Source organism: Desarmillaria tabescens (assembly GCF_030435595.1).
Source record: "Desarmillaria tabescens strain CCBAS 213 chromosome Unknown EV420scaffold_6, whole genome shotgun sequence".
NCBI classification, from domain to species: domain Eukaryota; kingdom Fungi; phylum Basidiomycota; class Agaricomycetes; order Agaricales; family Physalacriaceae; genus Desarmillaria; species Desarmillaria tabescens.
In genome coordinates this window covers 1,326,692-1,354,195 of record NW_026848305.1, presented here as the reverse complement: position 1 = coordinate 1,354,195, position 27,504 = coordinate 1,326,692, and the positions used below count along the sequence as shown (strand labels likewise).

Here is a 27,504-nt window from a genome sequence, read left to right as displayed (position 1 = left end):
TCTGTCTTTTTCCTCGCCAACCATCTTACGTTCGAGAGCAAGGCGGTGCAATCCTTGAGCCCTCCACGTGATCGCGCGACCGACGCCATACTGCTTTGGGAAAGGGCGGAGTTGATCTGACATTCATAGCCGACTATATTAATGACAGATGTGAACTGTCAAGAACATAGTTCGAGCTGGTTCGTTCCCCGCGATCGTTGGCGTGCCTGTGAATCCCATTATCTCTCGAACTCGTCCCCCCGCCCCTACGACGAGTTTAGGCAGGCAGGCTATTTTGAACACTAGAAGGCAGATGAAAAGACCAATGCCCTCTGCGTCTCTGAGACAGGTACATGTGTGGTATATCCTTGAAATAGTTATCTTAAGAATGGTTGCGGACGGTCCGATTATCCTGAAGGTCCTCCTCGAGTTATAGCTGTAAAACATCCGTACGGTACGCATACTCCAACTCAAAATCTCTTTAATTAAATCTCACATTAGCATTTCCCGATCAGATAGAATCCGCTTCCGTAGCTCTAAGTCTACTTATCCACGCTCACTCCCCGATACCATGACCGAATCCCAAGCTTGGCATGGATCTTCAGCCACTTCCAGCCTCATGCGCAATGTTCCCGCGTAAAAATGATGTTTTACGACTCGACAGAGGCGATTAATCACTACGGCGTTCGAATTTCCGCATGAATTTCGTCATTCATTCACGATCTTTGTCAAATACTTTTTGGGCCGAGACGGTGGATTAGGGTCGGTGGTAGATATCTCTATGCTTAGGGCTTCTTTACTACGTGCTAAATGCACTTGACATCCATAACTGCTGACGATTATGTTTATCACTTTGGGTCAGGGTTCGGTGTCACGATTTGAACGATCCCGTCAAACCGGTGTTTCACTCATTCAAGGTGTGTGGATACTAGTTCCCATTGCTTCACATGTTTATAGTCTAAAACGTCGATCCTGTCACTCGCAAACTTACTACGGGTTACCGGTACACCGATATAAATCCGAATCGATGAATCGCCTGCTCTCCTCTCGGTGGGGTCCGATGTAGATGATAATGCCCAGGGGAACAGGCCACTGGGATATAACAGCCCATAGATACGGTAATACAATCAACGGCATTCCAGACCTGTGGGAGCGATTTCGAATGAATCTCCAATGCGCCAACTTTGACTTTAATCAACTAGGGTTATTCCAGTCACGAGCTCCGCAAAGTGGGTCGGGTCTGGGCTTCCTGAACTCCAGTACCGACCGTGAGGAGACCTGTCAACCGCAACCGTGCGGTGAGGTCATGACTATTATGAAGGCCTACTATACCTATCCTGCGCCCGGCCTCGGACGACCTGGCTCGCTGGGGAAAGCCTCTTCACCTAATGGTGCTTCATACTCTGATCCTGTCTAGTGTCAGAGTCGAACCTAAAAATTGCCTCGCCAGTAACCCACCTGCGAGACTTCCCCCAACTTCGCTCGGTACAGGTTTCATTTCACCGACCGTGGGACAAGCCGTTGCATCGAAACATTTACGAGGTGGTGCAACTTACATGTATCAATGTCGTACCTCTGCGGTTGGTAGGCAACGGTCCCGACTAGTACAATTCGCTTTCTGACATACTATATTGTTTCTCATGCATATGGCCTATGGAACATATTGCTTTTCTCTGATACTGTCAGCGGTGGGCCCCTCCTTCTCAGCCACCCATTTAAATCGTATTCCTATTTCAGCGAGTCACGGCGGAATGAAAGGAACAGGAACCACGTACTGATTCCGAAGTCCGGATTTCATGGGTTAGTATATCACTTACCTACAAAACGCAATCAACCCTCCCTCAGTCAGGTGTGCTCTGCTATAGCCCCGAACTTCTAAGCCCCAATGAGTCAAACCACGATTGCCACCGGGGCATTCAACGCTGAACTCGTCCCCCTGCAATTCCACAGTGCCTGATGATCCATAGGCCTGGGTGATCTTCCAATCTTCCTTGTGCCAGGTGATGAAAACTCCACTCAGATTTAGTTCCATCATCACATGTTGGGGAGTTGGTCGGTGCATGGTGGGTTCGAAAGAGCTTCTACATAGATTCAGGCTTTTCGCGATCATTTCCCAGTCTGCTTCCGCAAGATTTCGTCAATATCTCGTCCCGGACCCGGTAGTTCGCACTGTACCAGCTCGACGAAGCAACAACACTCTCCGGGGAAATCAATCTTTTCTCGGCGTAGGTGATTAATTGAAAGAATGTCGCCACGATCAAGATTTCCTCACTGTTAATCTCCTCATGTTTGCAAAGGGGTGCTAAACAGAGGAGTGGGATACGTGCGAATTCGAAGGTCCGATGTGCACCGGAGAGGTCCCAGGAGAGAAGGTTAGTGCGAGTTTCTTCCATAGTCGCTTTATCTGCTCAGCTTCTTGCGACTCTCGTCTCGACTCTCTACTGGATTTGCGTCATGGGAAAATGATAGGAATCGAGTCAGGGTCTTTGATGTATTCCGTCTCCCAGAGTGTGCCTAGATTTCGAAGGTGCATCCGGTAACGGCGAGTAACGCTTTCGTGGGTCCCCGTTGGAACCCCGAACCACTGCTCGTTTGGAACATTTCCGTCGAAGCACGGAGCCGTTAGTGAGTAGATAGAGCTGTAGATAGATACGTTGACCAAGTGCTGCATTTCTAGTCATTCGATTCTAATATATCGCAAGCATGCTTCACCTAGCGTTCCAGGAAGCCTCCCCTTTTTAGGCTAGCATTCACATCATTAGAGCTGTCGGCTCGCAGATAATCATGCTGCGTCCCCGCAGTTAAATCATAGATTCCAAGACGTCCGATGAAATGGACTGGTTCACTCTGGAAGTCCTTGTGTAAATCCCATTCCAGCCGGCGGGGAGGAACGAGGAACGAGGGGGAACGAGGAAAAGAACCGTAATTACCTGCGTGTGATCCGCCGCTGCACGGTGATTGGGTTTTTGCCAAACTCACAGACCAATGAGGGGGGCGGCTGTTACTGAGTGCGACAAGGAGCGTGTCGGTGCCTGAGATCAGGATCAGGGCGTGATAAGGACGATCCATAATAGGGCGCGCCTTACCTGTACGCATTGAGCCTAGGTCCAGTCGCCGGGAAAACGGTTTATTACAGGAAGTCTGCGATCATGAAAGGTCCAAACACTCGTGGAGCTAAAAGATATGTGGGATTGCATTGTTCACGGAACAAGGGATAAGATCGAGTAGGTACAACTTGGTTTTTGTATGCAATCGGATTATTATTACGCTATTGTAGTAGTAAAGTGTTACGAGATATGTACGTGCATGAAGATTGATGTGTTTGCGGAATGGTCCATGCTATGACTACTATTGAAAAGAAAACTTGCGAGATGAGATATGCTGGTTACTGATGGCTGCTGATGCTGTTGATAGAGAACAAATAATTAATGCTAGAAGTTGGTTTGAGGCGATGCGGTCTACTGGTGTGCGCGCTGAATAGGAAATCACCATCAGTTCCTGAAGCCTCGAACAGAGTGATAAATTAAAAATCACCACAACCATGTTTGTTTGAGAAAACGGAGAAGGTCAAGATCAATACCGCAGCGCGACCCTTAAGTTGGAGGAGGTTGGCCTCCGGAGTAAAGGCCTTCGCATATCGGTGATGCGGCGGATCAGGAATTTATCAAAGTCGAGGGCGCCCGGAGAAGATGAATCAAGAGCGTCTGGATCATCCAGCACAGTATCGCAGGGGACGCTCCATGACGAAGACGATCTTGGGGGTGGGGAGAGACGTTCAAGTCTCCTGCGAGAAGAAGGTTCGGAGACTGGGCTCGGGTACACAGGTGAGAAACCTGTGATTTTGTGTTTCGCGCTCGCCTTTACCACAGGAGATGCTTGATTCTCGCCGTTGCCAGGAATAAACGTAGGCGGTTTAGGCCACGAGTCCGGTTTATACGTAGTGTCAGAGGTAAACTTGGAAGTACGGGTGGAGGTAGAGCCGGAAGGAGTGGGTGGCGGGGAAGGATGCATTGATTTGAAACGATGCGGAGAAAACACGGGGAAGCGGTATAGGTAGGGTTCTGGATCCTTGGAGTTGTGCATAGAGGAAGGTCTGAGCGGGTAGTTTGCTGATGGGGAAAGATCAGAGATAAGTGGGGACATTTCAAAGAGTAGCTCTGGGGACATTTGATCCCGAATGGGCGACAAATGCGGAGACAAAGCCTGTTTTCGTCGAGATGGAATCTCAATGGGTGTCGTAGGCCTACGAGAGAAGGCAAGAGTCTCTTCGGCAAACTGGCCTGTAGAAAGATCCATGGCGTGATCTGGGACGAATATACGACCGGTGTGATTGTATCCCTGGACGACGGCGTAATGACCTGGTATGACTCTGTGAGATCTGGCCGGTCGAATTAACAAAAATTTTAGTCGTTAATGTGATAAGAGCTCACGTTGTGGCGGTAATTAAGATGCAAGTGGAGCTAACTTCCAGGTGAAAGTAGTCTGTCTCGCTTTTTGTGTATTGATTAAGGAGTTGTATGCGGACTAAGTGAAGCGAGGAAGGAATTTGACAGGGCGAGAGGCCAAGGTTCTAGCCTTGAACTGAATACAAAGAAGAAAGAAGAAGAATGAGATGAGCATCGACCAACGAATCTAAGGGTAGTACTGACCGCAAACTGGCTGGGAGCTTACGGTGAGTTCCCTGACCTCACGAGCAACTGCTGTGGCGTGTGAACCGCGATATAGGACTAGCAACGCGCAAAGTAGCGAGCTGAACGGCTGCAACGTGTCAGATACGCGAGAAAAAAGGAGGTAGAAGGACGAAGGAAGAACGAAAAAAGCAAAGAGAAAGGCTCACGGCAGAAGCAATGAAAAATACTTCCGTTCTGGGCTAACTGCCACGTGCTACGACTAGCTCGCCTCCGCTGGCGGTCCTGCAGGAGCCAGCGCGCCATTGTTCCCAATGGAAAACAATGATATTGGAAGGGCAGCAGCAGGAAACCTGCATACAAGAAGGATGAATGATGGAAAACAGGGGAAGCAGGGAAGTAATTGCAAACTGGGATTTCCCGGGGCTGGCCCATGACGTCACTGGAGCAGCATATATGCACTTAGTGACGTCCTTCCCATTTTCTTCCTTGTACCACCACCATGTCCACCACCCACACCGTTCATGTACGTCCTTCTCCTCATCGTCGTCGTCGTAGTGTTCGCTCATCGTTTTGTTGCAGGTATCAGGCATTGCCTCAACAACTACCGAGGCGAGCCTTCACGATTTCTTTACGTATGTCGCATCATCGATCGTCTATCTATGTACTAACATCGACCGTATCTAGCTTCTGTGGAACGTGAGAGTGTTCTAATGCATTTCACCCTGCCGTCTTAACCGCAGGAATCCCAGAATCACCTCCATCGATTTCAGGGATGCCGACAAGACTGCTGTTATCCAGTTTGAGAAACCTTCAGCTGCAAAGACCGCTCTTATGGTGCGCTCGCCCAAATATACTGCAAACTACTCCGCTCAGTTCATATCTTTCAGCTAAATGGCGGTGCCTTGGACGGCGCCACCCTTACTGTCACTTCTGATGTCCCGCCGCCTGATGAAGAGGAAGAGCATAAAGAAGGTACCCCTCTACAGCAATCCGACAAACCTCGGGCCGGGAGTACGTTATTGTCTTCCGTGTTTTCTTATCACTCACCGGTCGTTGTCAGTTGCGGCGGAATATCTTGCAAAGGGATACACCCTTTCTGATCAGATCCTGCAGCGCGCGATTGAAATCGATAGTAGGCGTGGTTCTTTTCATCTTGTATCTGCGTTGTTGACATTGCCTACAGACAAACAAGGAATTTCGAAACGTTTCCTAGAATACATCCATTCCTTGGATTCCAAACTCGGCGAGCGCACTCTCGGTCCCGACAAGACCATTTCAGGCAAAGTCCATGAGACGGTCACGGCTGCTGCCCAGCAGGCTAAAACTGTTGACGCCGAGAAAGGCATCTCCAAGACTGCAGGAACGGTAATACAAGTAATTTGATATACTTGCCTCTTTCTGATATGTGCCTTATAGTACTACGAGAAGGCCCTGGCGTCGCCGTTTGGCATCAAAGTCAAAGAGTTTTACACGACAACCTCAAAGCAGGTCCACGATATACACGAAGAGGCGCGTCGTATCGCTGGTCAACATAAAGCTTCCCCTGCTCCTGCTAGCAGCCCAGAACCCACGACTTCTACTTGATTCAGGTTTACGCAACGATAGACGATAACAGGATGTTTTGTAATAGTATCAACGACAGTAATGTACAGTATTGTGTAGCACTACATAACAAATACAAGACTCAGGCCCAGCAACCTCCTGAACATCCGAATATTTCGGCCGACTTGGATGAGACTGTATATCGGCCGAAAATGCAAGTACTGTAAACCAGGGTATAAAAACTGGTGGATTTTATGCTATCTACATGGCCAACGATACTGACAAAACCGGATGGTCTGCTAATCTGTACAACAAGAATGCCCCCTTCGTATATTCCAATGCATTCACGGCGCCCGTTCTCCAAATGCTTTCGCCACAACCGGGAGAGAAGATCATCGATTTCGGTTGCGGTGGTGGAGAGGTGACGCTTGAATTAGAGAAGATCGTCAAGGAGAAAGAAGGTGGACGCGTCGTCGGCGTAGATTTCAGCGAGAGTATGGTGGAGGCTTCCTGGTTCCCTGGAATTTGCACTGTTCTGACTGCAGAACCATAAAGATCATCCAGGCTAGAACGCGAGGACTAGAGCACGCATATATCGCCGATATCCAGGATCTACCTGACCTACCTATCGGTGTGGACGTCAAGTTCGATGCTGTATTCACGAATGCGGCGCTGCATTGGTGCAAACGCGACCCGAAGGGCGTCCTGAAGAGTGCCAAGAGAGTACTGAAGCCAGGTGGGAGGATCGCTGGCGAGATGGGCGGGTTCATGAACTGTATTGGTGAGCTGCTAGATTCCATGACTTGGCCGGGGCTGACGCTGGGAGCAGGTATCAGAGGGGCACTGCACAAGGCTCTAAGGACGAGAGGGTATGATGCTAGTGCCATGGACCCGTGGTATTTCCCATCAGTGGAAGACTACACAGAGGTCCGTTGTGTAGCATATATGCGTCTGTTCGAGGATACTGAAGATTCTTCCAGATACTCAGGGCCGAATCATTCGAACCCATCGAGGTTACTTTGACGCCGCGAGTGACGGCGCTCTCTGCAGGCGTATTTGGCTGGCTGGCAGTATTCGTTCGACCCATGATATTGAAGGATTTTAGTGACGAAGAGGCAACTGAGATCATGAAGGAGGTCGAGGAGGCTTGTCGGATTGACTGCCAGGACAGCCAAGGACGCTGGCAAATGATGTATGTGCGGTTGAGGTTCAATGCCATCTGGAAGCAGTGAAATAAATTTGTCTTGCATCCGGCCCTCATGTCGTTGCCAAATCTCAGGCCTACATTTATCGGCCACGACGTCTCAGCTCCAATAAATCACAATTTCTACAGAAAGATTCAGCTACGTTTGACCTACGTTTCGAAGACTAGACTTCACTGATGCTTGGAGGACCGATATCAACTAACATCTGTACCTCGCTGACCGGATACTGACCGGTTTTGATGAGGACAAGCTCTTGAAAATGCAGAGCACCAGCATCGAACTGAACGTTCTCGTCATCAACCTATTTTACTCGACGGGACGTGAGCGCTTGAGCAAAGAACCTGCCTTTATTCAGCTTGTGTTCGATGCTGACGACTCGCGCCCAGGTGAGCTTTATTGATTGCTTTCGTCTTGCTGCTTCAGAGTTGGGCACAGCTCCCTTCAAACGCGTAGACAGTACGAAATAGGGCGAGCGTATACTGTTCGGGAATTCTGTCATGATGAAGGAGGCCAACCCTCCCGGAACGGTGTGTTACAGTCGCCTTTCTCAGTACTTGCTTTGAAGCTGTTCCTTCGACCTTTCACTAATTTCAATCAGCTGGTTACGACTTCCGGTGTGATGTTTGTCGATAATATCACGCCACGGCAGCGGTATCATGAACAGTCTCTTGTCTCCATAGTTCGCCGCCCTCGTAGATACGGAGAAACGACATTCTTATCTACTATTGCTACTTCGCACGGACCTAATTTTCCTCCAAGCATCCAACGTCACAGTGTGCCTTGTTTTAGAGTTCGTCATGAATCACTCGACACTGATCACTTCTTCTCCCCATTCCAGAATACTCTCAACACTGAGATTCTACTGTAACGAATTTTATGCAAATGATAATGCGCTGATACTCGAAAAGGGTCTGCGCACGGCTCTTAGAAAACGTTTAGAGGAAATATTCTGCATTGTTTTCTATCGATTTGTTGAAGACTATGCCATCCCGCAGGCTGAAGCTGGTCTCATTGTCGAGGGGATCCTGCGAGTGATATTCTACTACTATGTGAACAGCAGTTTCGAACTGAGACGATTTGACGGAAGCTCGGAGTGCACGCAAAAAATGGGTCTCCCCCGCGGCCCGGATAAGAACCTGAAATTTCCGGAAATTATACTACAGCTGTTTGCCTACTGCTCTACTGATGGCGACTGGTCTACTGAGGCTGTCATGTTTTCGATGGCAGAGGTACTTGATGTGATTAGCTCGTGATCGGGCAAGCCTAGGCAATAAATTTTGTTTGTTGTAGTGTCATCTGTAATAGCTTGTCACATATTCCGTCCATGCTGAAACTTTGTTTCCTCCTTCTCTTCACGGTCGTGGCTGCAAATACTGAGATTGTCAATTTCTATGCCTCTTCAGACCAACGAGCAGTATGGAACGAATGGTGAGCAAGCACTCAATCCAGATTAGGATATTCAACGTCCATCCAGGCCAACGCTGAGCGCCAACGGAAGCGAAAAGCAATGGAAAATCTTACCGGTGCCTCTGGGAACGCCTCTAACGGACAATACCTCTCAACTCTGGATCAACCTGGACCTATCGAGCAAGGAACGGACGGCCTATACGTTACGTGTCTCGTGGGCGGCATACGTTCGTGGCATAATTATCTCTACCAGATACTCATTCTGACTTGCATGCAGTACCCGACCAACGTTTTTATTGACGTCGTCGATGAGCCCGCTCGAGCACACATTCGCTTCGTCGATGCCGGCGTCTTCACTCCAGGACGAACAAAGCAGCCTAGTCCCGTGCCGTTCAGTATCGTCTTGGAGCGCCTGTACTTTGGTTTACTCCCGGCTTCTGTCTTACCCACTCTTGTTTTCATGGGACCAGTCCTTCTGATGGCAGGTCTTGCTATCCCTTGGATCAACGCGTATCTGGAGAAAGTAGCAGTCGAAGCTAGGAAGGAGAGAAACGTTTGAAATCGCTTGGCATAAAGCCTCATTGATATTGTGAAAGACCTGCGTTACGGAGCACTGAGTACACCAAGGTGGTGGTGGCTCTTCAGACGTATTTTACACGTCAAAAGAAATTCGTCACTCACTATTTATGGCTGCGCTTTCAATGTACCGACGGAACGCTTTGTTATTACTATCTGGTCTCGGCCTGTATTACTTTCTTCTTGGTAAGCTGTGATTCCGTGCTCTTCAGTGCAAAACCTGATAGATTGCGAACTTGTCTATCTCAGAGTGACAAAAAGGGTCGACTCGCGAAATTCGACTCCATGATGGCGCGATCTCGTTCACACCCGTAGAACATACTTATTATCGGCGCCACTTCCTAATCTCTTCCGTGTAGCCATGGTCTCCTCCAAACTACATTACACGTTACTGTTTCTATCTAGTGCTTTGGCCCAGCAGGTCACCTTCCAAAAGCTCGAATCTCATGACCAAACCCACGAATGGACGCAATTCAACCATACCATTAAACGTGTCGCGGTTATCGGAGCAGGTCAGGATAATCTCATCTTCGATATATCGCATGTTTGCTGACTTCGCGATTGCAAGGTCCTGCTGGGCTCCAAGCCGCCGCTGCCTTATTGGAACATAACTTTACAGTTCGTCTCTTCGACCGCGCCCCCGGCCCGGGTGGGAACTGGTTCTATTCTGAAGAGATCCCTGTTCGAGAGTCCTACCCGTAAGCTGGGTGTAATATCATCCGGTATTGAAGTTCTCATATCGCGTGCAGAGACGAACCCTTGGGAAAGCAAAAGTGGGTTCCTGACCAGCTCCCCGCGACTCAGTACTACCAAGAAGGCGATGACGGCTTGAGTTTGGGTGAGAGGTGGAGAGAGCATTGGCTCCCGCGCCCGATTTGGGATTCGCTATCCACAAACTCACCCGCAGTCATCACTGAGCTTCCCGATGTGCCTTATTTGCCTGACCATGTATGTTTACCACTTTATTCTGGCGTACAATACCTTAATAATGCCTGTTTAGCCTTGGGTGATCCCTGCTCATACAATCCAAGCGCACGTTCGCGCCTATGCCTCCCTTCACAAGCTCAACGTTAACGACAACGAGGCAGTAACAGCTTACTCAACACGTGTCGAAAGACTCACAAAGAAACCTGGCAGTTCAGCGTGGACGCTCACCCTGAGGCATCTCAAAAAGCTTAAAGAATCGCAACGGATTAAAGCTACTTGGTGGACGGAGGAATTCGACGCTGTCGTTGTTGCTGCAGGACCCTATGACCAACCTCATGTACCCGACATTGATGGCTTGATTGAGTGGAGCAAAGTGAGAGCCGTTGATGATCCGTCGAGGTTTAGTGTCTATCATTCGAGGGTCTATCGCACACCGCAGCGATACACTGGAAAGGTATGCGCGCAGTCATGAAAGATTATCAGGCAGCTAATGATTGTCTGCCGTGCAGAATGTTCTGGTCGTTGGCGTTGGCACCTCTGGCTCGGAAATAGCTCGTGACATCATACCATATGCTAATAAGGTCTACGCTAGCTCAAAGGTTCACATGTCGATCCGTTATACTCCGCGAATTCGCTGATCCTTGAAATAGAAATACGTCTGGGACAGCCTACACCCCTTCCAGCGCCGTTCCTTCCGCCGATTCCCTCCAGAGACTGAATTCATTCCCGAGATAGCTTCATTCAGTGCACTGCCTTCGTTCGATAACGGCATAAACTCTGGAAAAATCACTCTTGTGAATGGAAGTGTCTTGAAAGATATTGATGAGGTACGGTCGCACTTTCCCTTGGATAATCTCAAGAATGCTGAATGATGGTCAGATTATCCTTGCAACAGGGTACAAGAGGTCTAACGCGTTCCTTTCGGGCGATTCTCAACGAGTAGGTCTAGTCCAAAGTCTCGTCTCGTCCTTGGCTGATGATGAATTCTCGTGCAGCACTCTTGGCAACAAATTCCAAGCCCCGTCTGGCCCTCCGTCCGATGTATTCAACGGTAATCCTCTGCGGAATGTTCACTGGACTGGGCATTACATCCCCGACCCGACGCTTGCGTTCACTAATGGTATGTTTTTCACACTCGTAATGATGTGCCACTTATTTCCGGTCTTAAGTACGCCCGTGGACTATCGGTCAATACCAGTCTTACGCGCTAGCTAAAGTGTGGGAAGGAACCGCACGGATTCCCAATGAGGCTGAGCTTTGGAGGCAATACAACAGTACAAGATACACACATTTCCGCGGGCTGTTTGGAACTGGGCCCTCGGAAGGTCAGTCTTACACATTACGTTGGACCTCCGTTTGACTATCACCCATAGCTATTGCTCGCCAATATGTGGCGTGGCTCAACAACGAGTCCCTTGAACACGGCGGTAGACTCGTCTCCCCTTGGCCCGTGCAGTACGTTCCCTCGTTTCCTGCACAGTCGTGTATTGATGAAGAGATGCCAGGAACTGGGAGGTCTTTTCTTACTATGCTAACCAGGAATGGGAAAAAGATTATATCACGAGGGAGAATTTCACTCAGTTTGAGAAGTTACCTGCGGATGAGTGGACCAAAGCTGATGTGTGGGACGCTTCCGTTTTGGAGGACGAGTTCTGGTAGATTCGAAGGGGCCATAATATGCGGTGATTTCCTAATACCCCTTATCTTCTTAGTGCCTCGTGCAAAGCAAATGGATGTATGCATGTATCATTTCACTATGTGCCCACTGAGGCCGAGAGTGAGGTATACGAACTTGAAAGAATTGAACAAGACCCAATTCCATGGCTCCATTGTGCAATGAAGATGTAGCGCGGAACGGAAACGAGTGGGTCAGTAAGGTCCTGTAATTCGCGTTTGTGTCGGGACAACAAGGGATATAAGCGAGATGGGCGAGGACCACGGATGGGAAAAAGATTGGCGCCGATCAGAAATACCGTGACCACCTCTGTTTTTCCGTTCTTGTTTGCCTGGAATGATTCTGGGATCAACAAGGTACTGAAGATATTCTTTGCCTTGATTCTGAATCAGTTTGAGTTGGTTCTAGAGGTAGGTGGGCTGTTTCAGTTTACAAGAACGAGACGGGAAGAGTATCATGCCACACGAGGTACGAACATGAGTATTCATGCATATGAATGAGATTCATTGTATAAGATTATTCCGACTGATGAATAGAGAAGGTACCAAGGTAGTAATTTCTTCAACTTCCTTAGAAGCCTGGTGAGAGAATAAGACCCTGTATCTAATCTTCATCTTGCTTCTCGTTCTCACACCCAGCGCCCACTGAGTTCTTCTTTGAAGGGGAGAAGGTTCAAATATGTGCTCACCCTCTTGACACTAGTTTCACCGTATGATTTCTGTGTGCGGCAGCAGAGTTTCAACGTCCCCCGACGCGGCGTCTGCGAGTCGGCGGTATGAGTCTGATGGTCTCTACCTGTGTCAGTACACATCAACGCATAGCAGCGATGCTCGTGCCGCGTATCGCTCTAAGAGGAGATTGGAGTTTAAAGTTATTCCCAAGTCCCGAGGCGAAGCGAACGGTGGTCCGTTCCGCAGCAATGCAGTGGTCGAGGGTGGTACCGGCGCAAGCCTGGAAGAATTACGAGGATGCCACCGATGCCGGTGCATCGCGTGCTCGCTCGCACAGGGGACTCGGCCTCAGGTGAGAAAGAATAAGGCTGCGCCAAGAGACCGGAAAGAAAATGAGAAGCGAGCCTGACCGAAACTTATATTGACTTCTGTCCTGCCCGGGTGATACCCTAGTCGGAAATGCCTGCATTTCTGGAGTTTGTTTCCGAAACCTTGAACAAAAAGAAATAGGATAGGCAGGGATGTTACTTACCAGATAGCGGAAGAAGCTATCCTTCTTTAGCTTCAGAAGGATCCTCAAGGCGATAAATGGGTAAAACTCAGTCATCTCGTGATATAGTATTTTTAAACAAAGCTCTTGTCCTCGTTGGCAAATTAAGACCCAGTCAAAAGTGACTTTCGCCGATTCGTGGAGTCTCGGCAAACCTCAGTGACCAATTAGACTGCTGTAAAAGATTGAATATCATGTTCATACTAGTGTTCATAAATGATACCAAAGAATCCTTACAACATTTTTGTAATTGCATCAGGTAACTTTTTAATGTATCATAGAGAGCTCTAGTGTCTCTCGGGGTCTTTGCACACAGCAGACAGGGCCAAGAAGAAAGTTCGTAACTTTGATACAGAATAGGGAGAAAGGGCGGGGCGGAGCCTGCACTTCGGCAAAGCAATAATATCATACTTGCTACCGGAAATAACTGTTAACCGCCGAGTGTAGTCCTAATACCATAGGGAGGTCCACAGATGAAGATAAGGATTGATTTAAAGACGTACAGAAATGCCGCATCCTTGTTGATACACAGGGTGGATAAACCTTGTCACAGAACCACATGCTTCAGGCCTCGAACGAGGTTCCTGACCGTCATTAGATCACGTCACGTAGTAGCACCAACAAGCAGTGAAACCGCCCAAGTTTGCCCCCAGAAAGCTCCAGTATGAAAGTGACCTACATGGTGGTTCTAGTTTACCCTGATCGGGCAAGCGATCGGCTTTCCTTTTGCCGGACCGACATCCCGGACCGGTTGTCTTCCACATTCTCCTTCATTCGACGTGTCTTCATCCTCCCACGTTATCTGGCGTCGTGTCAGCCTCCTCCAGCTATTTATTAGATGAAGGAAACGTCTTCTACGCCTGGCGCTGATGCTGTGTCGTCCGACCCAGGTGTCTCACTAGCACAGGCATCACCCAGTTTATTTGACTACGCCTCAGTACAAGTGATTTTCCTTCGTGTTTATCATCTAACTGATGTATATTTTCAGATACTTTCGTTGGTATTTGGAGGTTGCTGCTCGTATGTTCAGCCGCGATCTCGTCAGGATACGCTCGTGACGCAGCATTCTTCTAGGAACGTCTGGCTCTATGAAAATCTCCTCCTGCTCAATCCACGAATTGGTGAATCTTAGACCCATTCTGCCTCGCTGTTTCTCGGACGTGAGCCAACGCTGCTTCTTTTACCGCAGGTTCGGCACTCACTTTTTCCCAAATGATGTTCATTTCTCTGCAATCACTTCCGTCGTTCATTACTTGCTCACCGGATACATGGATACCGCGACTTAAGCCACGACAAGTACCACTCAAGAACTGGGCTACCCAAGTGCTTGTTTTATCTACGGGGTCGCTATTAAATAACTGGGCCTTTGCTTTCAAGGTGCCTCTTACCGTCTTGATGATTTTTCGTTCAGCAGGTAAATATGATGAATTTTGTTTACTTATAACGTGTTTTGAATCTCCTACAGGCCTACCGGTCTCTATGCTATTTGGACTCTTCTTCCTGAAGAGGAGGTACAGTCTCGTGCAGGTTGTAAGTCTTTCCTACTTCTCAGTTTTTCGTTACCCGAGCTTTTCAGTTTTCGGTCATCATGGTCTCCGTTGGAGTTACGATTGCAACCTTTTCCCGTCCACCATCGAGCGCACCTTCGCAATCAAATTCTGATATCCGGCAATATTCCATAGGAATTGTGATGTTGATTTTGTCCTTGTTGTGTACTGGATTTCTCGGGATGCTCCAAGAGAAGACCTATCAACGATATGGCCCTTGCTGGAAAGAGGGAGTGTTTTATACGGTACATTTCTGTCATTCCGCTCCCTTCTATACTGATGGAAGACAAAAGCATTGTCTCTCACTTCCCATCTTCCTTTTCCTAGTTCAGGATGTTAAGCAGGGCTTGGCAAGTCTTTCGGAACCAACTAGAACATCGGCAGCTGGCATGCCATGGTTAATCTTGGCAGGGAACCTTGTTACGCAGCTTATATGTGTTTCGGGGGTGAACCGGTTGACATCGGTAAGTTTTATCTGTCACGTCAAGTCCTTAGCTGAGTCAACTACAGCGAGTATCGTCTGTGTCAACGAATTTGGTGCTAACGACAAGAAAGGCGATTAGTTTATGCTTCAGTGTATGGTGGTTTGGGAATGGGTGGAATCTGCAGCTTGGTGTTGGTGCGTCCATGGTATTCCTGGGTAGCATGCTATACAGCGCGGGTGCTAGAGTAGAAAAGAAAAAGACAGAATAAAATAGACGTCATATCGGTGTATTATTTGATTGCCGGGAGCGGTATTTTCCGATCGCAGATTTATACATTACTCAGCTTCTTGCTTCCTACCTTCACGCCCGTTCGTCATGTTAGAAAAGGTAGACCCTTTATCGTTTTCCAGGGAGCAGTAACATATTATTTCTAAGGTATCCTGGCTCTGGACGCTGACGCCTGCTCCAACACCAGCAAAATTCGACCCAACGGATCCTAAAACGAATCCGCTGAATCCGCAAGGCTTGAAACCGTGTGTCGAGTTATAATAATTACTTGTACAGTGCTTACGGTCTCCCTCAAGGTGCTGCGCTTGCCCACAGACAAAGTCAGCTCGTGATGACTGCTTCCTCCATGCTGGCGTAGAAGCCGACGAAAAGTGCAAGGAGCTCGTTGCAAGTCATATAGCGTGTATGCGGGGACTGGGATTCAAAGTCTGATCTGCTGCTGCCGCCATTGATATCTATATGATAATACACCCTAATGCACCTCTCTCACTAAGGAACGACGTGATGTGTGATGCGCCTCAATGCTCTGCTGCCTCTGCAAGAATTCAGCACACCGACGGCGTTCCTTCTTCTGTTGTGAGCTCCTTCTGCTTGTTTAAAAGAGACTGAACTTATATTTCTACAGTTTCATTTTATGCTCGCCTCTATCCCTTAAGAATAAGACACAGCAATTATATCTGCACAAGTACAACAGAAGACTCCCCCGTTACTCCGAGCCAGACAGGTTATTCGGGTCTTTCAAATCTCGTTTACTGCCCCGCTTAGATCAAGCGAGCGGTTACTGTCTGTAATCACCCAAAATCCTCGACGGCAATACAAAGTTCCATAAAAATCACTGACTTGGACGGAGCGGGACAGCTTCCAACGATTCACGAACCCTGTTGGTCCTCGCGCGCGCACACACGTCTGTGGTCCGTCACAATAAAGCACCGATACTCTCATTGTGTTATAGCGATCATTTCCTTTCGTTACTTTCTGCAGGAAGTGGGAGTTATATTAAAGTATTATGGAACAATCATAAAGAGACGTACGAAGGCTTCGACGTCCGGAGGGATTGGTCTGTTGTTTAAGTATGAGATCTGTGAGTACCAGCGATAATATCAATGACACATGAGCGGCATAAAAACGATGTTCTTCCCAATCTTTAAACAGCGTGCTCTACTATAGATCATATAACATTCAACCTAACATCATCCGACATTGCGACCGTCCATAAGTCTCTTCTAGTCTAAAATCAATTTCCGCTCCCGAATGAAACCATACTTGGTTCCGATGATATCCTGCAGTCCTTCCTGCACGCCAATCAGATCATGACCGCCCGCGAACATCTTCACGAGCATGACGTCTCTGTTGCCATCGGTAAATTCTTCTACAGTTCCAAAATTGGCAAGCTTGGTATGGGAGACCAGCTCTTCACGCCGTTCCTTTCTAGCGCTTACTTGCGAGGTGAAGGAAGCCCAGTCATCTTTTGACAGAGCCGCAGGATTTGTGGGCAGTTTGACAGTCGGTAGGTGGGGTTCAAGGAAGGCGTTGAAGAGTGTTTCTGAGTGGGTATACGGTATATCCCAGTCATTCTCTACAAAAAGGGTGTAAGACACAGCAAGTGAAACGGCAATTACACTGACCAGCATGAGCGATAGTTACTTCGCCCTTTATTCTCTGCAAGTAGATGTGAATGATAGATTCAGTTGCAGTGGACAGTTGGAACACATACAGGAACGATGCTAAAGGTGTCGAATTTATGTATCAATGCCCATGTAACGATATCTGGATGGGAGTGTCATGAGAACATGCTGAGAGAGCCGATTTAATGACTTACTGGCAGCATAGGGTATCATGGAAATAGGCTTCATCAAGGGTACAGCTCCAAATACATTATAGGTCTTCAAAACCTCTTCAATGCTCGAAAAGGGGCTCATGAGGACGACCCCTCGGTAATTGACGCCTTCATCTGAGAGTTCTGCGGCTAAGCGCGCGCCTACGCCGGTGCCTAGACTGTGACCAACGATGAGGATGTCCTCGCCTTTGGCACCCTGGCTGATCAGCCACTCCCACGCAGCTCTGGCGTCGCGGACCAAGCCATCCTCACTAGGTGTTCCGGAGCTTTCGGCAAATCCACGATAGTCAATGGCCAGGACATTGGCATGAAGGCGAGAAGAATAGGCCTGGTAATGTTGCACGCGTGCATTGAAAGCACGGGTACCGGCGTTGCCATGCAGGAAGAGAATGGTAGGTGAAGCTCTTACAGCATCGGAGATGAGCAGCTCGGGTGATTGAGGTGGGAATGGAATGGTTTGATACTGTCTGTCCGAGAGAACAAACCATGAACCAAGAGTTTCGTTGTCGGAGGTTTGGATCTTGAAATTGTATGTTTTATTTGCTAAGACCAGGTTAGATACGGTCAGTTTGTATAAGCAACCATCACGCACGAGAAAGACCGTATTTCTCGGGGGCGTCAAAATCAGCAAACCAGGGAATGCGAACAGCATTCAGATATATTGTACTGAAACAGAGTCAGAACGATGTATATGCTGCAGCGTCAAATGAAGTTAATACTGACTGGCCTTGGAAGTACGGTATCGTTAGTAGACCCACTGCGACTACGTAAACACCGCCGAGGACCGCAAATACAGTCCGAGCTTTCTTTAGAAAGGGATTCGTTAATAGGTCGTCCATTTCTGCGTCGTGAAGTTCTTAGAATTTAGCAGAATTTAGCAAACGTCAAGTCAACGCTGAGAAGCTTGTCGGAACGTTGATGTTGAGAAACAAACTATTCGATCACATGCCTGTCGCGTCCATGTCAGTTTTTCCCAGGCATAGACGGACCGGGATATAAAGAATGAACATTGTATGTAATTGCTACACAAAAAAATGTAAGGTATAGCTTGGGTACAGCCGGTACAAGTAATAATAATATACAGGTGCCAACCACCACATAATTTAGTTGTGGAGGTATAAGTCTCAACAAGAAGATACCGACAAAAAAGGATCCCTCAAATAAATCAATCATGTCCGTCATGATGGCCGAACTTCAGGATGATATTCTGGCGGCAGTTCATCCTCATCCCAATGACCCCCTGCTTGCAACCTCTCATTCAGCAGTCTGACCAATTCCTCCGTGGGCAAGTTAACCCTTTGCGGTTCCTCATTCGAAGACCCGGCAGGTGCGGGTGCGGGTTCAGCCGTTGCTAACTGAGGCACCGACGAGCCACCTTCTTGCAGGCTCACCGTTGACTGAGCATGCAGAAGAGCAGCTTTCTCCCCCATGCTAGAAGATGACTGCCCAATACGATTATGTCCTCCTGCTGGTATCTTTTCGGATCTCTGACTGGTCATTGGGGAAGATGACTGTCTGTCAGAGCTCGAGTGAGTAGTGGTCAGAGGCGCCATCATGAACGGCGTAGGTGCAGGGGGTGATAATGGTGATGGAGCGAAGTCATCGTCCAGTAAGACGGACATCCGCCTTTTCTCGCGTTGTCGCCGCCGGCGAAGGAAGAACATGACGACACCGATAATGACGAGGAGGGCAATACCTCCAATAACACCTCCTGCTATGGCGCCTGCGGAACTGGAAGACGATCCTGAATTTTCCGAACCCGAACCAGAGCTCGAACCAGACTCCGACTCTGAGCTGTTTGACGAAGGGGGTTCTTGGTCTTTGAGCAGCATCCCGTTGATGAGAACGCTCAGGGCTATAGTTTGGTTGTCACTCGAGAAGACAGAGCTTGGCGGTCCAATCCATGAAGCACCGTATACATTGGTTCCGTTTGATGTCGCTTGTTCAAGGACAGCATTATACTGGTGAGATTGTGAGATACGTAAATGAATATTCAAGATAGACATACACCAAGAAACATACCTGCACACCGATGTATTCCTTCACATAGTTTCGCATATCAGAATACGTGGTGTTCCGCCAATATAACGTGCCCAGGCCACGCATCATAAGGAGGTCGCCACTCTTGGAACCTGTGTAAAAATGGTCAGTTTCTATGAGGGGTAAGCACTTCAAGTTTAGCACCTACCCCCGTTAGCAATGACGCCATCATTGCCTTGCCATGCATCATTAGCCACCGCCGCTGCTACAGTCTCACGAAGTAAAGTTTGCGTGGTAGCGTTTCCACTGATCGAAGCTAGTATAGCTAGGCCCTCGATGAACAACCCGGAATTATAGGGATTTGTCCCTGAACCAACCGCGCATGAGTCATTCTGTCTGGCCGAAATGGAATCCTGGACCACGTTCTGTACATTATAGAGGTGTGAATGGATAAAGGTAGCAGATTCGGTGGCAGCGTTCAGATAGGTCTCATTGCCAGTCGCCTCGGCCAGCAGAGCAGATACACTGGTTGGACGACAGATAAGAGGAAAGGACATATTAAAAAATCAGAGCCTACACTAGGAATGAGCTAAACATCAAAGGGTCAGATTCCGGAAATTGCTAGCCATCAGGAGTGCTTACCCCGTGGCTAACCCAACGATGCTTGGATTATCGGAGTCAGTTTCCTAACACAAAATGAGATGTAATAAGAATGAGTAAGCAAGCAAAGTCTACCCAAAAAGTGCCTCCAGCCATGCTGACTACAAAATAATGTTAGAACCGTTTAGACGAAGGCTGGGCCTGTGATACTCACTGCCTTGGCACGTAGGCTGTACATTGAATGATTTTCCGGCAGTGGTTTTGGACGAAATATCACTGTCGGAGAGGGTGTATAGTCTTGCGGAGGTCCAAGAGGTCACGGCGTAGTCCAAGAATGTGTCGTCTTGGTAGATTGCATAGGCACGGGCAGCTGCATAACCATAGGCGCTGTAAACCGTTTGACATATATCATCCGGTGAAAATGAACGAGAGGCAACGACTCACAGTCCATAGTTCAGCTAATTGGTGAGGGGGAGAAAGATAAGCAGCTGATCGCCAATATAAAACAGAGACTGACACTTCATTACGATATAAAAAGTCAGTAATAATCACGGAGTAGTGAAGGAGACGTACAATTCGTCCAAATAGTTCGTACGGGTTTTCTCAATGAGCGGAAAGTATTTCTTCAACACGTCTTTGTATTTTGTTTGATTTGTTACTCTGTCGAACTCGGCCATTTCAGCGTAAAACGTCCCGGGTGTACCATAAGCAGAATCTAAGTACAAACGTCAAAAATGCGGGAGGGTAGAGAGATTGTACCAACCATTGAATGAGCCATCACTCTGGAGAAGGCCGACCGTCTTGTCCAGGGCGGCACTTGCAATGCTTATACGGTCACTTTCGGACGTGGTTACATTCGAACTCTGAGAAAGAGAAGAATCAGCTAAAGATTGCGCAAAATGGGGTTCGCGAAGATTGCTTACTCGCCAGGAAGACGAAGGAGTGAAATCTTGGGCAGCGGCTAGCAGAAGAGAATGAGCGACCAGCGTCCAGAAAAGAAAGAGTGGTAGCATGGGGCAGTAAGAGAAGAGAAGTGGCCCGTCTACAAGGAGACCTCCCAAGGATAGATGGATGCGGGTTGGTGATGGTGACGACTCAACACTGCCTCTTTCTCTTGATTTCGGAGAGCGCGGCAATAGTCAGGGTAAGCTGGTAAGGATCTGTAAGGATCAGATTCGGGTGCAGTGCCTTAAGCCACAGCGGAAGAGTAACCGCAAGAAAAATACGGAAAATCCATTATAACAGAGTAGATTTTCGGTTTACTGCTCATCAATTTTTTTCGTTGTAGTGAGAGCAAAGATCGAGGTCCACACCGAATGTCATCTGGGAATACTTCAGCGAATTCAAGAAAGTTAGCAAGCTGAGAACGTGGCATCGTCACGTGGCGACGTAAAACCAGAATTTCAAATTGATTGCAGGAAGGATTATATGCCTTTCGGGGATTCACAACCTTGCAGTTTTTTAGGTAAGTTCTTCCTTGAAGTATGTTTACAACAGCACGTTGACTTACATCACGACTTGTGAAAAAGACTTTGAATTTTGGTGCATCTTTGGCTTGAAACAGGTCATCTGGTGGACCGAGAAACCCGACCGTCCTGTTATGCCAGTGCGTAGAACAGGATTTGTCCTGCACTGACAGGTAGATATCGTAATCTGACTTTAAGCGAACAGAAACGAGTTCCTCTGTAGTACTACTTTCTTATACTGACCGTAACGTCTAACAAGCATACAGGGTACAGTCAAACTGAGGCCGACAAACATCTGCGTGTCTATGCAGTTGCTCGCAAATTTAATGCATCACTCAGCGTTCTTTCTTTTTATCGTCATTCTCTTTGTAGTACGCTGATATGTCATTCCAAAGTAAGCCAAAATGAGTGGCGGGCGTAGTGTATAATATAGTATGACACGGATAAAATGATGAAGAAAGAGGAGGCCAGCACCGACCGACAACTGGAATTACTTCCTCCCGGCTTCTATCGCCTCCCCGTTCTTACAGGCAATGATCTTTATCCTCGGCGCCCGAACATACTCATTGTTGTCCATTTTAAATGATGGCTCCTTCACGATGAATGTCCATACGTCGTCGCACAGACGGTACGTATGCAGGTGGCCCTAGCACGATTTGGTTGTATCACATCCGCAGTCGAGTGGCAAAACCGTGCGCACCTTCAGATTTGTCTTGACTCTAACCTGCTTCACCATCGTATCTGCAAGGGACTTGTCGAACTGAGAAAGTGAGGTGAGTGGAGAGTCTTTGAAGAGAAATAGTCTCCCAACTTGTTGCAACACCTTCATGGCCAGCTGAGGTGTGATTGCTCCACTCGTAATCAGCTCGTCCAGCGAATCTGTTAGTGCCATTCCGATGCTTCGAGACACGGTGAGCACATGTCGCGCTTACCCGCAGGCAAAAGAGCAAAACCGAACATACGAAGAGCCACGGTAGAACTCGTAGTAGGCAGTCGCCATTATGGTAGAGAAGAAAGCAACATCCGGACCGACGATGATGAATCACGATCCGTGGGAAAGTTACCGTTTATGGCAACTTCGCTCCGAGTCGTATGTACTATGATCGAAAAAGTCATTCTCTTCGAGAAAGGACGGAGATCAAGGCCAAGCTTCTTAATGTCACCGTAGATAACATTGATTGTATATACCATCGTATGATCCGTTAATTTTCATCCTGGGTTCAACAGAATACATCGTTATTTCATAGAAAATTCGTATGTTAGATATGGTAAATCCAAACGAATGTCGTAAAATAAGTATAACAAAGGGCATGGAAGGCATGAGGTCTAAGTACAAATCATTATTTAAGAACGAGGGGGGTTAGCGAGGCACTACTGCCTCACTATATTTTCGCACTACGAGCCGCTGAGATAAACTTGACAAGGACTAATCATCCCTGCCAAGCCCAGCAAGTACTCGAACATCAGCCGTCCTCTTGGACACATCACTGAACCACTCCTTGGCTCTTGAAGCCTTCTTTTCCATCTCCTCAGCAACCTTCACCTCTTTCACTCTCTCCTCCATGGCACCCGTGAACCTTCCTCGGAGATCCCACGATGCCAGTCTCAGAACCTTCCTGGCTTCCCTACTAATCCTGCCTGCTTGGATCTCAATGAACGTATCTTCTTCCTCCCCATCGGCTCGGGTCACAGAAGCCTTCACTCGCCTGCCCACTGTCTTGGGAATGGAGTTTGGCAGCTCCATGACGACATACGCTGTCAGACCGAGCGTGACTGCACCGAGTACAGGCGCAGCCCACTTCCTGGCAGTCTCATTTCCAAAGACATCCGTAACTCGGATGATACCTTCTATCAATCCGCGTGCACCAATGGCCTGACCGCCGACCATAGTAAGGGCACCCACACCAACGCTCATAAGCCCCAAAGCTGTTGGCGCAGCCGAGTCGTCTTCGATCTTCCCATCTCCAAAGTGCAGCCAGAATTGATGGTGAACATCGAAAAGATCTAGGAAAGAGGTCTCAAGCATGTCGGGGCGTTGAGCGAGACCGATTCCCAAACCGTTGACACCGCCTGCAACGACAGTACTAGCGCGGCGATGCTTTGCGCCTTTTCCAGCTCGTCGGACAGTGCTGAACATGGCCTCGGGCATGAACACTCTCTTGTTTCGTTCAACACCCGCTGGCAAATGTTCTTCAGCAAGGTCCTTGATTTTGTCAACGGACTGGCTCGTGATAACTCGGACCTCATCCTCAGCCAATCTGACCGCTGCATCGATGCTGGCAAGTAAGGCGCTCTTAACCTCGCGGGCGTAACTCCAAATACCCAAGAGACCAGGGTACGATGGCATGGAGACGGAGCCATTTTCCACGCCGAGACGTCCCTGGCCGACACGCTCCAGTGCATCACCCAATACAGACTTGGTCTTGTTTGAAGATTGGGTAGCGCCCTGTTCCTCAACGGCCTCCAAACTCTCCTCCAGCGCATCCCTGCTGCTCTGCATCTTCTCCAAAACCGGCTTAGCTTGCGCCAAGTCCTCCCGTGATCGCTGTAACTCAGAATCTGCAACGAGGGCATTGGCACCAGCGAGAAGATCAATGTCAGAAAGGAGATTGACGAGATAAGTCGATGCGGGATTGAGTTTGGATTTTGAGCGTTTGACCAGAACGAAGGACCTCAATGATGACTCCAGGTCGTCGAAAGATGGGCTAGCCGTGAAAGGTTGCAAAGCAGCAGCAGAGTCGACGAAATGAACGAGATCCTCAGCATCCTCATAGGTGCGAGGGCTGAGCTGTTTGATTTGATCGAGGACCATCCGACGACACTTTTCCTTGTTCTTGATCTGGTCGTACTTGTTGACAACGATAAAGAGGTATGCCTTCTCGTTACTGGCATTCCATAAGAATTCCTTCGCTGACAAGGTGAAATGGTTCTCGGCAGAAACGACAAAGACTACCACATCAATTTCCTCCTGGCGCGCGAACAGGGCGGTTGTCTTCAAACTGTCACGGTTGAGACCAGGAGCATCAATGAGGGAGATGTCAACGACGCCGTTGTTAAGTAATGACTCGGATGGTAGCCCGTGTGTCGGCAAGGTATAGCTTGAGCACCTTCTCGGAGCTCTCGTTCTCTCCAACAACATCCTCGAGGTCAGATATTTTGGCACGAGTAAAGGTCGATTCGTCTTGGATATTGTACGTTATGCCGTCAATGAGAATGTGGACTTCTTCTACACCCTTGTTCTCGGCTGCATCATGTACCTCGCAGAACGCGGTTGTACATGGCTGCTGATCAACAGGCATGACCTCGCGACGGAGGAGAGCGTTCACGAATGTTGATTTTCCAGCATTAAGGTCACCAGTGACGAGGACCTTTGATGAAGTGTCCTCAACACGGAGACGGAGCTTGTCGATATGGCTCAGGGAAGAGGTAATGCGATCGTCTAGCAGATTGGCGATGGACGCCTTTTCGAGCTGGGAGACGAGAGAAGCAGCCGATGTAGAGGAACCGTGTGCGCCAAGCTTGAGGTCGAGTCGCAGGACTTGGAATTCGGACTGGGGCAGAAGGCGTTCTGGTCCGTCCTGCTTCTCTTCCGCACACGTCCCTTCTTCGTCTGCAGCGTCCGCAATAGATGCAAGGGTAATTGACCGGGTCATACCCTGTCTGGCACCTGAGAGGACAACGTCGGTCTCGGTCGTGGGGTCATCGGCGAACGACAGCGAACGGCGAAGGGATCGTCCGGAGCTCACTGAAGGAGGTGTAGCGTCCTGCTCGCGTAACTGGGGGTAACGAACTACCCATTCCTCCTTGTTGAAAGTACGGATATCGCCGAGAATGGACTTGGTTTCGTCAATCGCCTTGACGAGACTACGACCCAGGTCGGTCAACACAGGCAAAAAAAGACAGCAGACCTGTACTCACCGGCCCTTGTGCTCGATATATGCCTCCTGGACATCTTCCACCTTTGAATGCTTCTCGCCTGAAAAACTGGCAAACGATGCGGCTTCTTGCACAGGTGACGATACCCGGGGAAAATAGGACTGTGCCATTACGATGTGAGCACAAAATTTGCGTTGAAAATCGACTTTGGAATGCCAGATTTCCAGCAAGCTGCAACTGGCGGCTACGATGTTCCGCAAAGTATTGACGGTGACTGAGCAGACAAATTTGATGGTGCCGGTTGGATGCAAGACATATCTTCCGCTGACTAATGTGGCGTGAGAATGTTCGGGCCGAGCAGAATCCAAGCTGTCACTGTGACATCCATCACGCTTGCGTTTATTTTCTGCCGATCATGCTCCGTACAGTGTGAGAGTCGTTACTAAACCTTGGGAGAGCGATACTGACGACCTATACGCAGAAAACCCAAAAATGCACGGTCGAAACGTGCCCTGGATGCCCGTATGTCCCAAGGAAGTGGAGGATGTACGGACAGCAATATTTGTAAAGGGAACACATACTGGCGAGGTGCTCAATGGTGTAATGAAGGACCTGGTGCGTCAAGGAATTCTGCTGATTTTATCCCTCGCTAAAACATTCCAGATGGCCCTAAAACGACCGGCAGCAATTTCTTTCTCGAAGAAAAACGACATTCATCCTTTCGACAATACCTCCTCGTCGACCTCGACCTCATCTCTTGAGTTTTGGGCGAGCAAAAATGATGCCTCATTATTCCTGGTTGGCCAGAGTAACAAGAAAAGGCCGAACAGTTTGATATTTGTACGCATGTACGATGGTCGAGTACTGGATATGCTCGAGGTTGGTGTGGAAGGATTCACTGGGATGGCAGACTTCAAGGTACGTCTACCTTGCCCATCTCATAGTCGCCATTCTGACCATTTTCAAGACTCCAAAATCAACGCCAGGACATAAGCCATTGATGCATTTTGCCTCTGAGCTTTTCGACACCCACCCGCGCTTCATACAGCTAAAATCCATGCTCATGTGTTTTTTCAACGGAGAAGAGATCGACGAAATATGTCTTCCGGGTATTGAACATGTCATCAGTGTCTCTCTTGCACCAACACCTCCTACTCTCAATACCACATCGGATATCCCTACTCCCTTGCCAAAAGTTCACTTACGGACGTACACCATCAAACTACTTTCATCAGGGACACGGATACCACGGGTCGAGCTTATACCAATGGGCCCGTCACTGGACATGGTTCTGCGGAGACACGAAGCTGCGGACGCAGAAATGTTGAAGCAGGCTTTGAAGAGGCCCAAGCTGAAAAAGAAGGAAGTCGAACAAGGACTGGGCAAGAAGCGCAAGAACATGGAGGTTGATGAGATGGGTGACTTGCGTGGAAGGGTCCATGTTGGTACCCAGGACTTGAACAAGCTGCAGACACGGAAGATGAAGGGGCTGAAGGACGACGAGGAGCGGCCTGGTAAACGGAGTAAAACGTCTTCATGATGTATTTTCCTTCTAGATAGCATGTTGGCATGTTGGTAGCGGTCGTTATAATGGAAACATTTGAGCGGCTGATCTGGTCACTTCCTAGGAAGTTCTAAATGCTCCGGCCCAAAACTATCAGGAAGCAATTCGCCAATACTCGTCTCCCGCACACCACCCTCAGTCATACCAGACTTTCCTTCGTCTGTCTTGTCGTCTGGTGATTTAGGATAATCTCCAGGTACCAGGAGCACAGGCATATCGAGGGCGCAGAATTCACGAATGACCTGACGACACATACCGCAGGGCGAGATTGTGGCCGGTACATTGCTAAAGCGTAGGCTTAGAATACGGACGAGATAGTCGTATGAAGACAAGTTACGTCGTGACGGCGAGTGCAATGAATGACTTGACGCCTTCACTCTGTTGAGCACTGAACAAAAGGGTATATGCGAAAGAGGAGATTAGTACGAACGACCGCTTTGACAATGGCCGTTCGCTCAGCACAGATAGTCCCGCCTGTAACATGGATTAGACCCGACGACGACGGCGATATAGCAGACGCACCATAGGATGCATTCTCGATATTAGCACCCTTGATGATGGAGCCGTCTGCAGCCATTAAAGCGGCACCGACAGGGAACTTTGAGTAAGGACTGTACGAATGCTCCTTTGCTAGGATACGGATAAGAAAGCTATCCCGAGCAAGGGAAGTAATGATACCCTCAAAGGCAGCCTTGATAAGAGCTTGACGGTCGTCGACGGAAAGCGCCCAGATGCGCGTAGTAGTCATCGTGGGAGAA

General features: G+C 48.6%; 13 protein-coding genes across 13 annotated transcripts; 7 read left to right on the top strand and 6 right to left on the bottom strand.

Annotated features, from left to right (window-relative positions):
• Positions 1 to 3,174: 3,174 nt before the first annotated feature.
• EV420DRAFT_1060673 (uncharacterized protein) lies at positions 3,175 to 4,514 on the bottom strand. The gene is made up of 2 exons (XM_060465571.1): positions 4,410 to 4,514; positions 3,175 to 4,357 (listed from the first exon to the last, which is right to left on the bottom strand). Exon 2 carries the CDS (start codon positions 4,273 to 4,275, stop codon positions 3,553 to 3,555), a length of 723 nt encoding a protein of 240 aa, XP_060335840.1. The 5' UTR covers positions 4,276 to 4,357; positions 4,410 to 4,514; the 3' UTR covers positions 3,175 to 3,552.
• Positions 4,515 to 5,057: 543 nt separating this feature from the next.
• Positions 5,058 to 6,334, top strand: EV420DRAFT_1517816 (uncharacterized protein). Its single transcript, XM_060472033.1, has 8 exons — positions 5,058 to 5,133; positions 5,190 to 5,242; positions 5,295 to 5,306; positions 5,360 to 5,444; positions 5,498 to 5,621; positions 5,671 to 5,742; positions 5,794 to 5,975; positions 6,027 to 6,334. Exons 1-8 carry the CDS (start codon positions 5,110 to 5,112, stop codon positions 6,192 to 6,194), a joined length of 720 nt encoding a protein of 239 aa, XP_060335839.1. The 5' UTR covers positions 5,058 to 5,109; the 3' UTR covers positions 6,195 to 6,334.
• On the top strand, positions 6,335 to 7,484 carry EV420DRAFT_1517812 (S-adenosyl-L-methionine-dependent methyltransferase). Its single transcript, XM_060472032.1, has 4 exons — positions 6,335 to 6,651; positions 6,708 to 6,933; positions 6,982 to 7,079; positions 7,133 to 7,484. The coding sequence occupies exons 1-4, from the start codon at positions 6,418 to 6,420 to the stop codon at positions 7,382 to 7,384; spliced, it is 810 nt and encodes a 269-aa protein (XP_060335838.1). The 5' UTR covers positions 6,335 to 6,417; the 3' UTR covers positions 7,385 to 7,484.
• Positions 7,485 to 8,681: 1,197 nt separating this feature from the next.
• Positions 8,682 to 9,323, top strand: EV420DRAFT_1638258 (uncharacterized protein; the record flags this gene model as incomplete). Its single annotated transcript, XM_060476812.1, has 3 exons — positions 8,682 to 8,785; positions 8,832 to 8,991; positions 9,042 to 9,323. The coding sequence occupies 3 exons, from the start codon at positions 8,682 to 8,684 to the stop codon at positions 9,321 to 9,323; spliced, it is 546 nt and encodes a 181-aa protein (XP_060335837.1).
• A 378-nt stretch (positions 9,324 to 9,701) lies between these two features.
• EV420DRAFT_1263115 (FAD/NAD-P-binding domain-containing protein) lies at positions 9,702 to 11,926 on the top strand (the record flags this gene model as incomplete). Its single annotated transcript, XM_060467155.1, has 11 exons — positions 9,702 to 9,852; positions 9,909 to 10,038; positions 10,090 to 10,288; positions 10,341 to 10,721; positions 10,777 to 10,866; positions 10,918 to 11,094; positions 11,147 to 11,210; positions 11,286 to 11,387; positions 11,437 to 11,592; positions 11,641 to 11,722; positions 11,773 to 11,926. 11 exons carry the CDS (start codon positions 9,702 to 9,704, stop codon positions 11,924 to 11,926), a joined length of 1,686 nt encoding a protein of 561 aa, XP_060335836.1.
• Positions 11,927 to 14,001: 2,075 nt separating this feature from the next.
• Positions 14,002 to 15,493, top strand: EV420DRAFT_1627567 (UAA transporter; the record flags this gene model as incomplete). The annotated part of the gene is made up of 7 exons (XM_060476041.1): positions 14,002 to 14,106; positions 14,152 to 14,183; positions 14,238 to 14,284; positions 14,353 to 14,577; positions 14,629 to 14,693; positions 14,740 to 15,174; positions 15,221 to 15,493. The coding sequence occupies 7 exons, from the start codon at positions 14,002 to 14,004 to the stop codon at positions 15,401 to 15,403; spliced, it is 1,092 nt and encodes a 363-aa protein (XP_060335835.1). The 3' UTR covers positions 15,404 to 15,493.
• A 125-nt stretch (positions 15,494 to 15,618) lies between these two features.
• Positions 15,619 to 15,855, top strand: EV420DRAFT_1263644 (cytochrome c oxidase copper chaperone; the record flags this gene model as incomplete). Its single annotated transcript, XM_060467185.1, has 2 exons — positions 15,619 to 15,668; positions 15,720 to 15,855. Coding segments are annotated over 2 exons (186 nt in total), but the record flags the coding sequence as incomplete, so codon positions are not given.
• A 791-nt stretch (positions 15,856 to 16,646) lies between these two features.
• Positions 16,647 to 18,099, bottom strand: EV420DRAFT_1618479 (Alpha/Beta hydrolase protein; the record flags this gene model as incomplete). The annotated part of the gene is made up of 6 exons (XM_060475343.1): positions 16,647 to 16,999; positions 17,049 to 17,082; positions 17,138 to 17,190; positions 17,243 to 17,803; positions 17,853 to 17,926; positions 17,984 to 18,099. The coding sequence occupies 6 exons, from the start codon at positions 18,097 to 18,099 to the stop codon at positions 16,647 to 16,649; spliced, it is 1,191 nt and encodes a 396-aa protein (XP_060335833.1).
• A 99-nt stretch (positions 18,100 to 18,198) lies between these two features.
• On the bottom strand, positions 18,199 to 21,290 carry EV420DRAFT_1517779 (uncharacterized protein). Its single transcript, XM_060472031.1, has 9 exons — positions 20,764 to 21,290; positions 20,604 to 20,703; positions 20,414 to 20,555; positions 20,055 to 20,227; positions 19,976 to 20,001; positions 19,883 to 19,926; positions 19,449 to 19,765; positions 19,283 to 19,392; positions 18,199 to 19,221 (listed from the first exon to the last, which is right to left on the bottom strand). Exons 1-9 carry the CDS (start codon positions 20,851 to 20,853, stop codon positions 18,439 to 18,441), a joined length of 1,785 nt encoding a protein of 594 aa, XP_060335832.1. The 5' UTR covers positions 20,854 to 21,290; the 3' UTR covers positions 18,199 to 18,438.
• Positions 21,291 to 21,648: 358 nt separating this feature from the next.
• EV420DRAFT_1517773 (transcription initiation factor IIA, gamma subunit, helical domain-containing protein) lies at positions 21,649 to 22,336 on the bottom strand. Its single transcript, XM_060472030.1, has 4 exons — positions 22,269 to 22,336; positions 22,118 to 22,205; positions 22,007 to 22,066; positions 21,649 to 21,952 (listed from the first exon to the last, which is right to left on the bottom strand). The coding sequence occupies exons 1-4, from the start codon at positions 22,304 to 22,306 to the stop codon at positions 21,797 to 21,799; spliced, it is 342 nt and encodes a 113-aa protein (XP_060335831.1). The 5' UTR covers positions 22,307 to 22,336; the 3' UTR covers positions 21,649 to 21,796.
• On the bottom strand, positions 22,337 to 25,520 carry EV420DRAFT_1517772 (transmembrane GTPase fzo1). The gene is made up of 3 exons (XM_060472029.1): positions 25,225 to 25,520; positions 24,372 to 25,170; positions 22,337 to 24,298 (listed from the first exon to the last, which is right to left on the bottom strand). The coding sequence occupies exons 1-3, from the start codon at positions 25,350 to 25,352 to the stop codon at positions 22,733 to 22,735; spliced, it is 2,493 nt and encodes an 830-aa protein (XP_060335830.1). The 5' UTR covers positions 25,353 to 25,520; the 3' UTR covers positions 22,337 to 22,732.
• On the top strand, positions 25,521 to 26,722 carry EV420DRAFT_1627563 (Brix domain-containing protein; the record flags this gene model as incomplete). The annotated part of the gene is made up of 3 exons (XM_060476040.1): positions 25,521 to 25,611; positions 25,664 to 26,100; positions 26,150 to 26,722. Exons 2-3 carry the CDS (start codon positions 25,675 to 25,677, stop codon positions 26,720 to 26,722), a joined length of 999 nt encoding a protein of 332 aa, XP_060335829.1. The 5' UTR covers positions 25,521 to 25,611; positions 25,664 to 25,674.
• Positions 26,708 to 27,503, bottom strand: EV420DRAFT_1517764 (cytidine deaminase-like protein). Its single transcript, XM_060472028.1, has 5 exons — positions 27,425 to 27,503; positions 27,269 to 27,376; positions 27,177 to 27,220; positions 27,084 to 27,124; positions 26,708 to 27,031 (listed from the first exon to the last, which is right to left on the bottom strand). The coding sequence occupies exons 1-5, from the start codon at positions 27,492 to 27,494 to the stop codon at positions 26,800 to 26,802; spliced, it is 495 nt and encodes a 164-aa protein (XP_060335828.1). The 5' UTR covers positions 27,495 to 27,503; the 3' UTR covers positions 26,708 to 26,799.
• Between the last annotated feature and the right edge of the window lies 1 nt (position 27,504).

What these genes read in the sequence shown, in the direction of transcription:
- EV420DRAFT_1060673 (XM_060465571.1), bottom strand. Translation starts at nt 4,275, where the DNA reads ATGGATCTTTCTACAGGCCAGTTTGCCGAAGAGACTCTTGCCTTCTCT.
- EV420DRAFT_1517816 (XM_060472033.1), top strand. Translation starts at nt 5,110, where the DNA reads ATGTCCACCACCCACACCGTTCAT. An exon ending in CCACCACCCACACCGTTCAT is followed by an intron (nt 5,134 to 5,189) that starts GTACGTCCTTCT and finishes GTTTTGTTGCAG; the next exon opens with GTATCAGGCATTGCCTCAAC. An exon ending in GCGCGCGATTGAAATCGATA is followed by an intron (nt 5,743 to 5,793) that starts GTAGGCGTGGTT and finishes CATTGCCTACAG; the next exon opens with ACAAACAAGGAATTTCGAAA.
- EV420DRAFT_1517812 (XM_060472032.1), top strand. Translation starts at nt 6,418, where the DNA reads ATGGCCAACGATACTGACAAAACCGGATGGTCTGCTAATCTGTACAAC. An exon ending in TAGATTTCAGCGAGAGTATG is followed by an intron (nt 6,652 to 6,707) that starts GTGGAGGCTTCC and finishes AGAACCATAAAG; the next exon opens with ATCATCCAGGCTAGAACGCG. An exon ending in CGGGTTCATGAACTGTATTG is followed by an intron (nt 6,934 to 6,981) that starts GTGAGCTGCTAG and finishes CGCTGGGAGCAG; the next exon opens with GTATCAGAGGGGCACTGCAC.
- EV420DRAFT_1517779 (XM_060472031.1), bottom strand. Translation starts at nt 20,853, where the DNA reads ATGCTACCACTCTTTCTTTTCTGGACGCTGGTCGCTCATTCTCTTCTG. An exon ending in CTCCTTCGTCTTCCTGGCGA is followed by an intron (nt 20,704 to 20,763) that starts GTAAGCAATCTT and finishes TCTCTTTCTCAG; the next exon opens with AGTTCGAATGTAACCACGTC. An exon ending in ACGAACTATTTGGACGAATT is followed by an intron (nt 20,228 to 20,413) that starts GTACGTCTCCTT and finishes AACGGTTTACAG; the next exon opens with CGCCTATGGTTATGCAGCTG.
- EV420DRAFT_1517773 (XM_060472030.1), bottom strand. Translation starts at nt 22,306, where the DNA reads ATGGCGACTGCCTACTACGAGTTCTACCGTGGCTCTTC. An exon ending in GAGTTCTACCGTGGCTCTTC is followed by an intron (nt 22,206 to 22,268) that starts GTATGTTCGGTT and finishes CGTGTCTCGAAG; the next exon opens with CATCGGAATGGCACTAACAG. An exon ending in GAGTCAAGACAAATCTGAAG is followed by an intron (nt 21,953 to 22,006) that starts GTGCGCACGGTT and finishes AAATCGTGCTAG; the next exon opens with GGCCACCTGCATACGTACCG.
- EV420DRAFT_1517772 (XM_060472029.1), bottom strand. Translation starts at nt 25,352, where the DNA reads ATGGCACAGTCCTATTTTCCCCGGGTATCGTCACCTGTGCAAGAAGCC. An exon ending in TATATCGAGCACAAGGGCCG is followed by an intron (nt 25,171 to 25,224) that starts GTGAGTACAGGT and finishes CCTGGGTCGTAG; the next exon opens with TCTCGTCAAGGCGATTGACG. An exon ending in ACACACGGGCTACCATCCGA is followed by an intron (nt 24,299 to 24,371) that starts GTCATTACTTAA and finishes GACAGTTTGAAG; the next exon opens with ACAACCGCCCTGTTCGCGCG.
- EV420DRAFT_1517764 (XM_060472028.1), bottom strand. Translation starts at nt 27,494, where the DNA reads ATGACTACTACGCGCATCTGGGCGCTTTCCGTCGACGACCGTCAAGCT. An exon ending in CGGCCATTGTCAAAGCGGTC is followed by an intron (nt 27,125 to 27,176) that starts GTTCGTACTAAT and finishes AGTGCTCAACAG; the next exon opens with AGTGAAGGCGTCAAGTCATT. An exon ending in ATTGCACTCGCCGTCACGAC is followed by an intron (nt 27,032 to 27,083) that starts GTAACTTGTCTT and finishes CCTACGCTTTAG; the next exon opens with CAATGTACCGGCCACAATCT.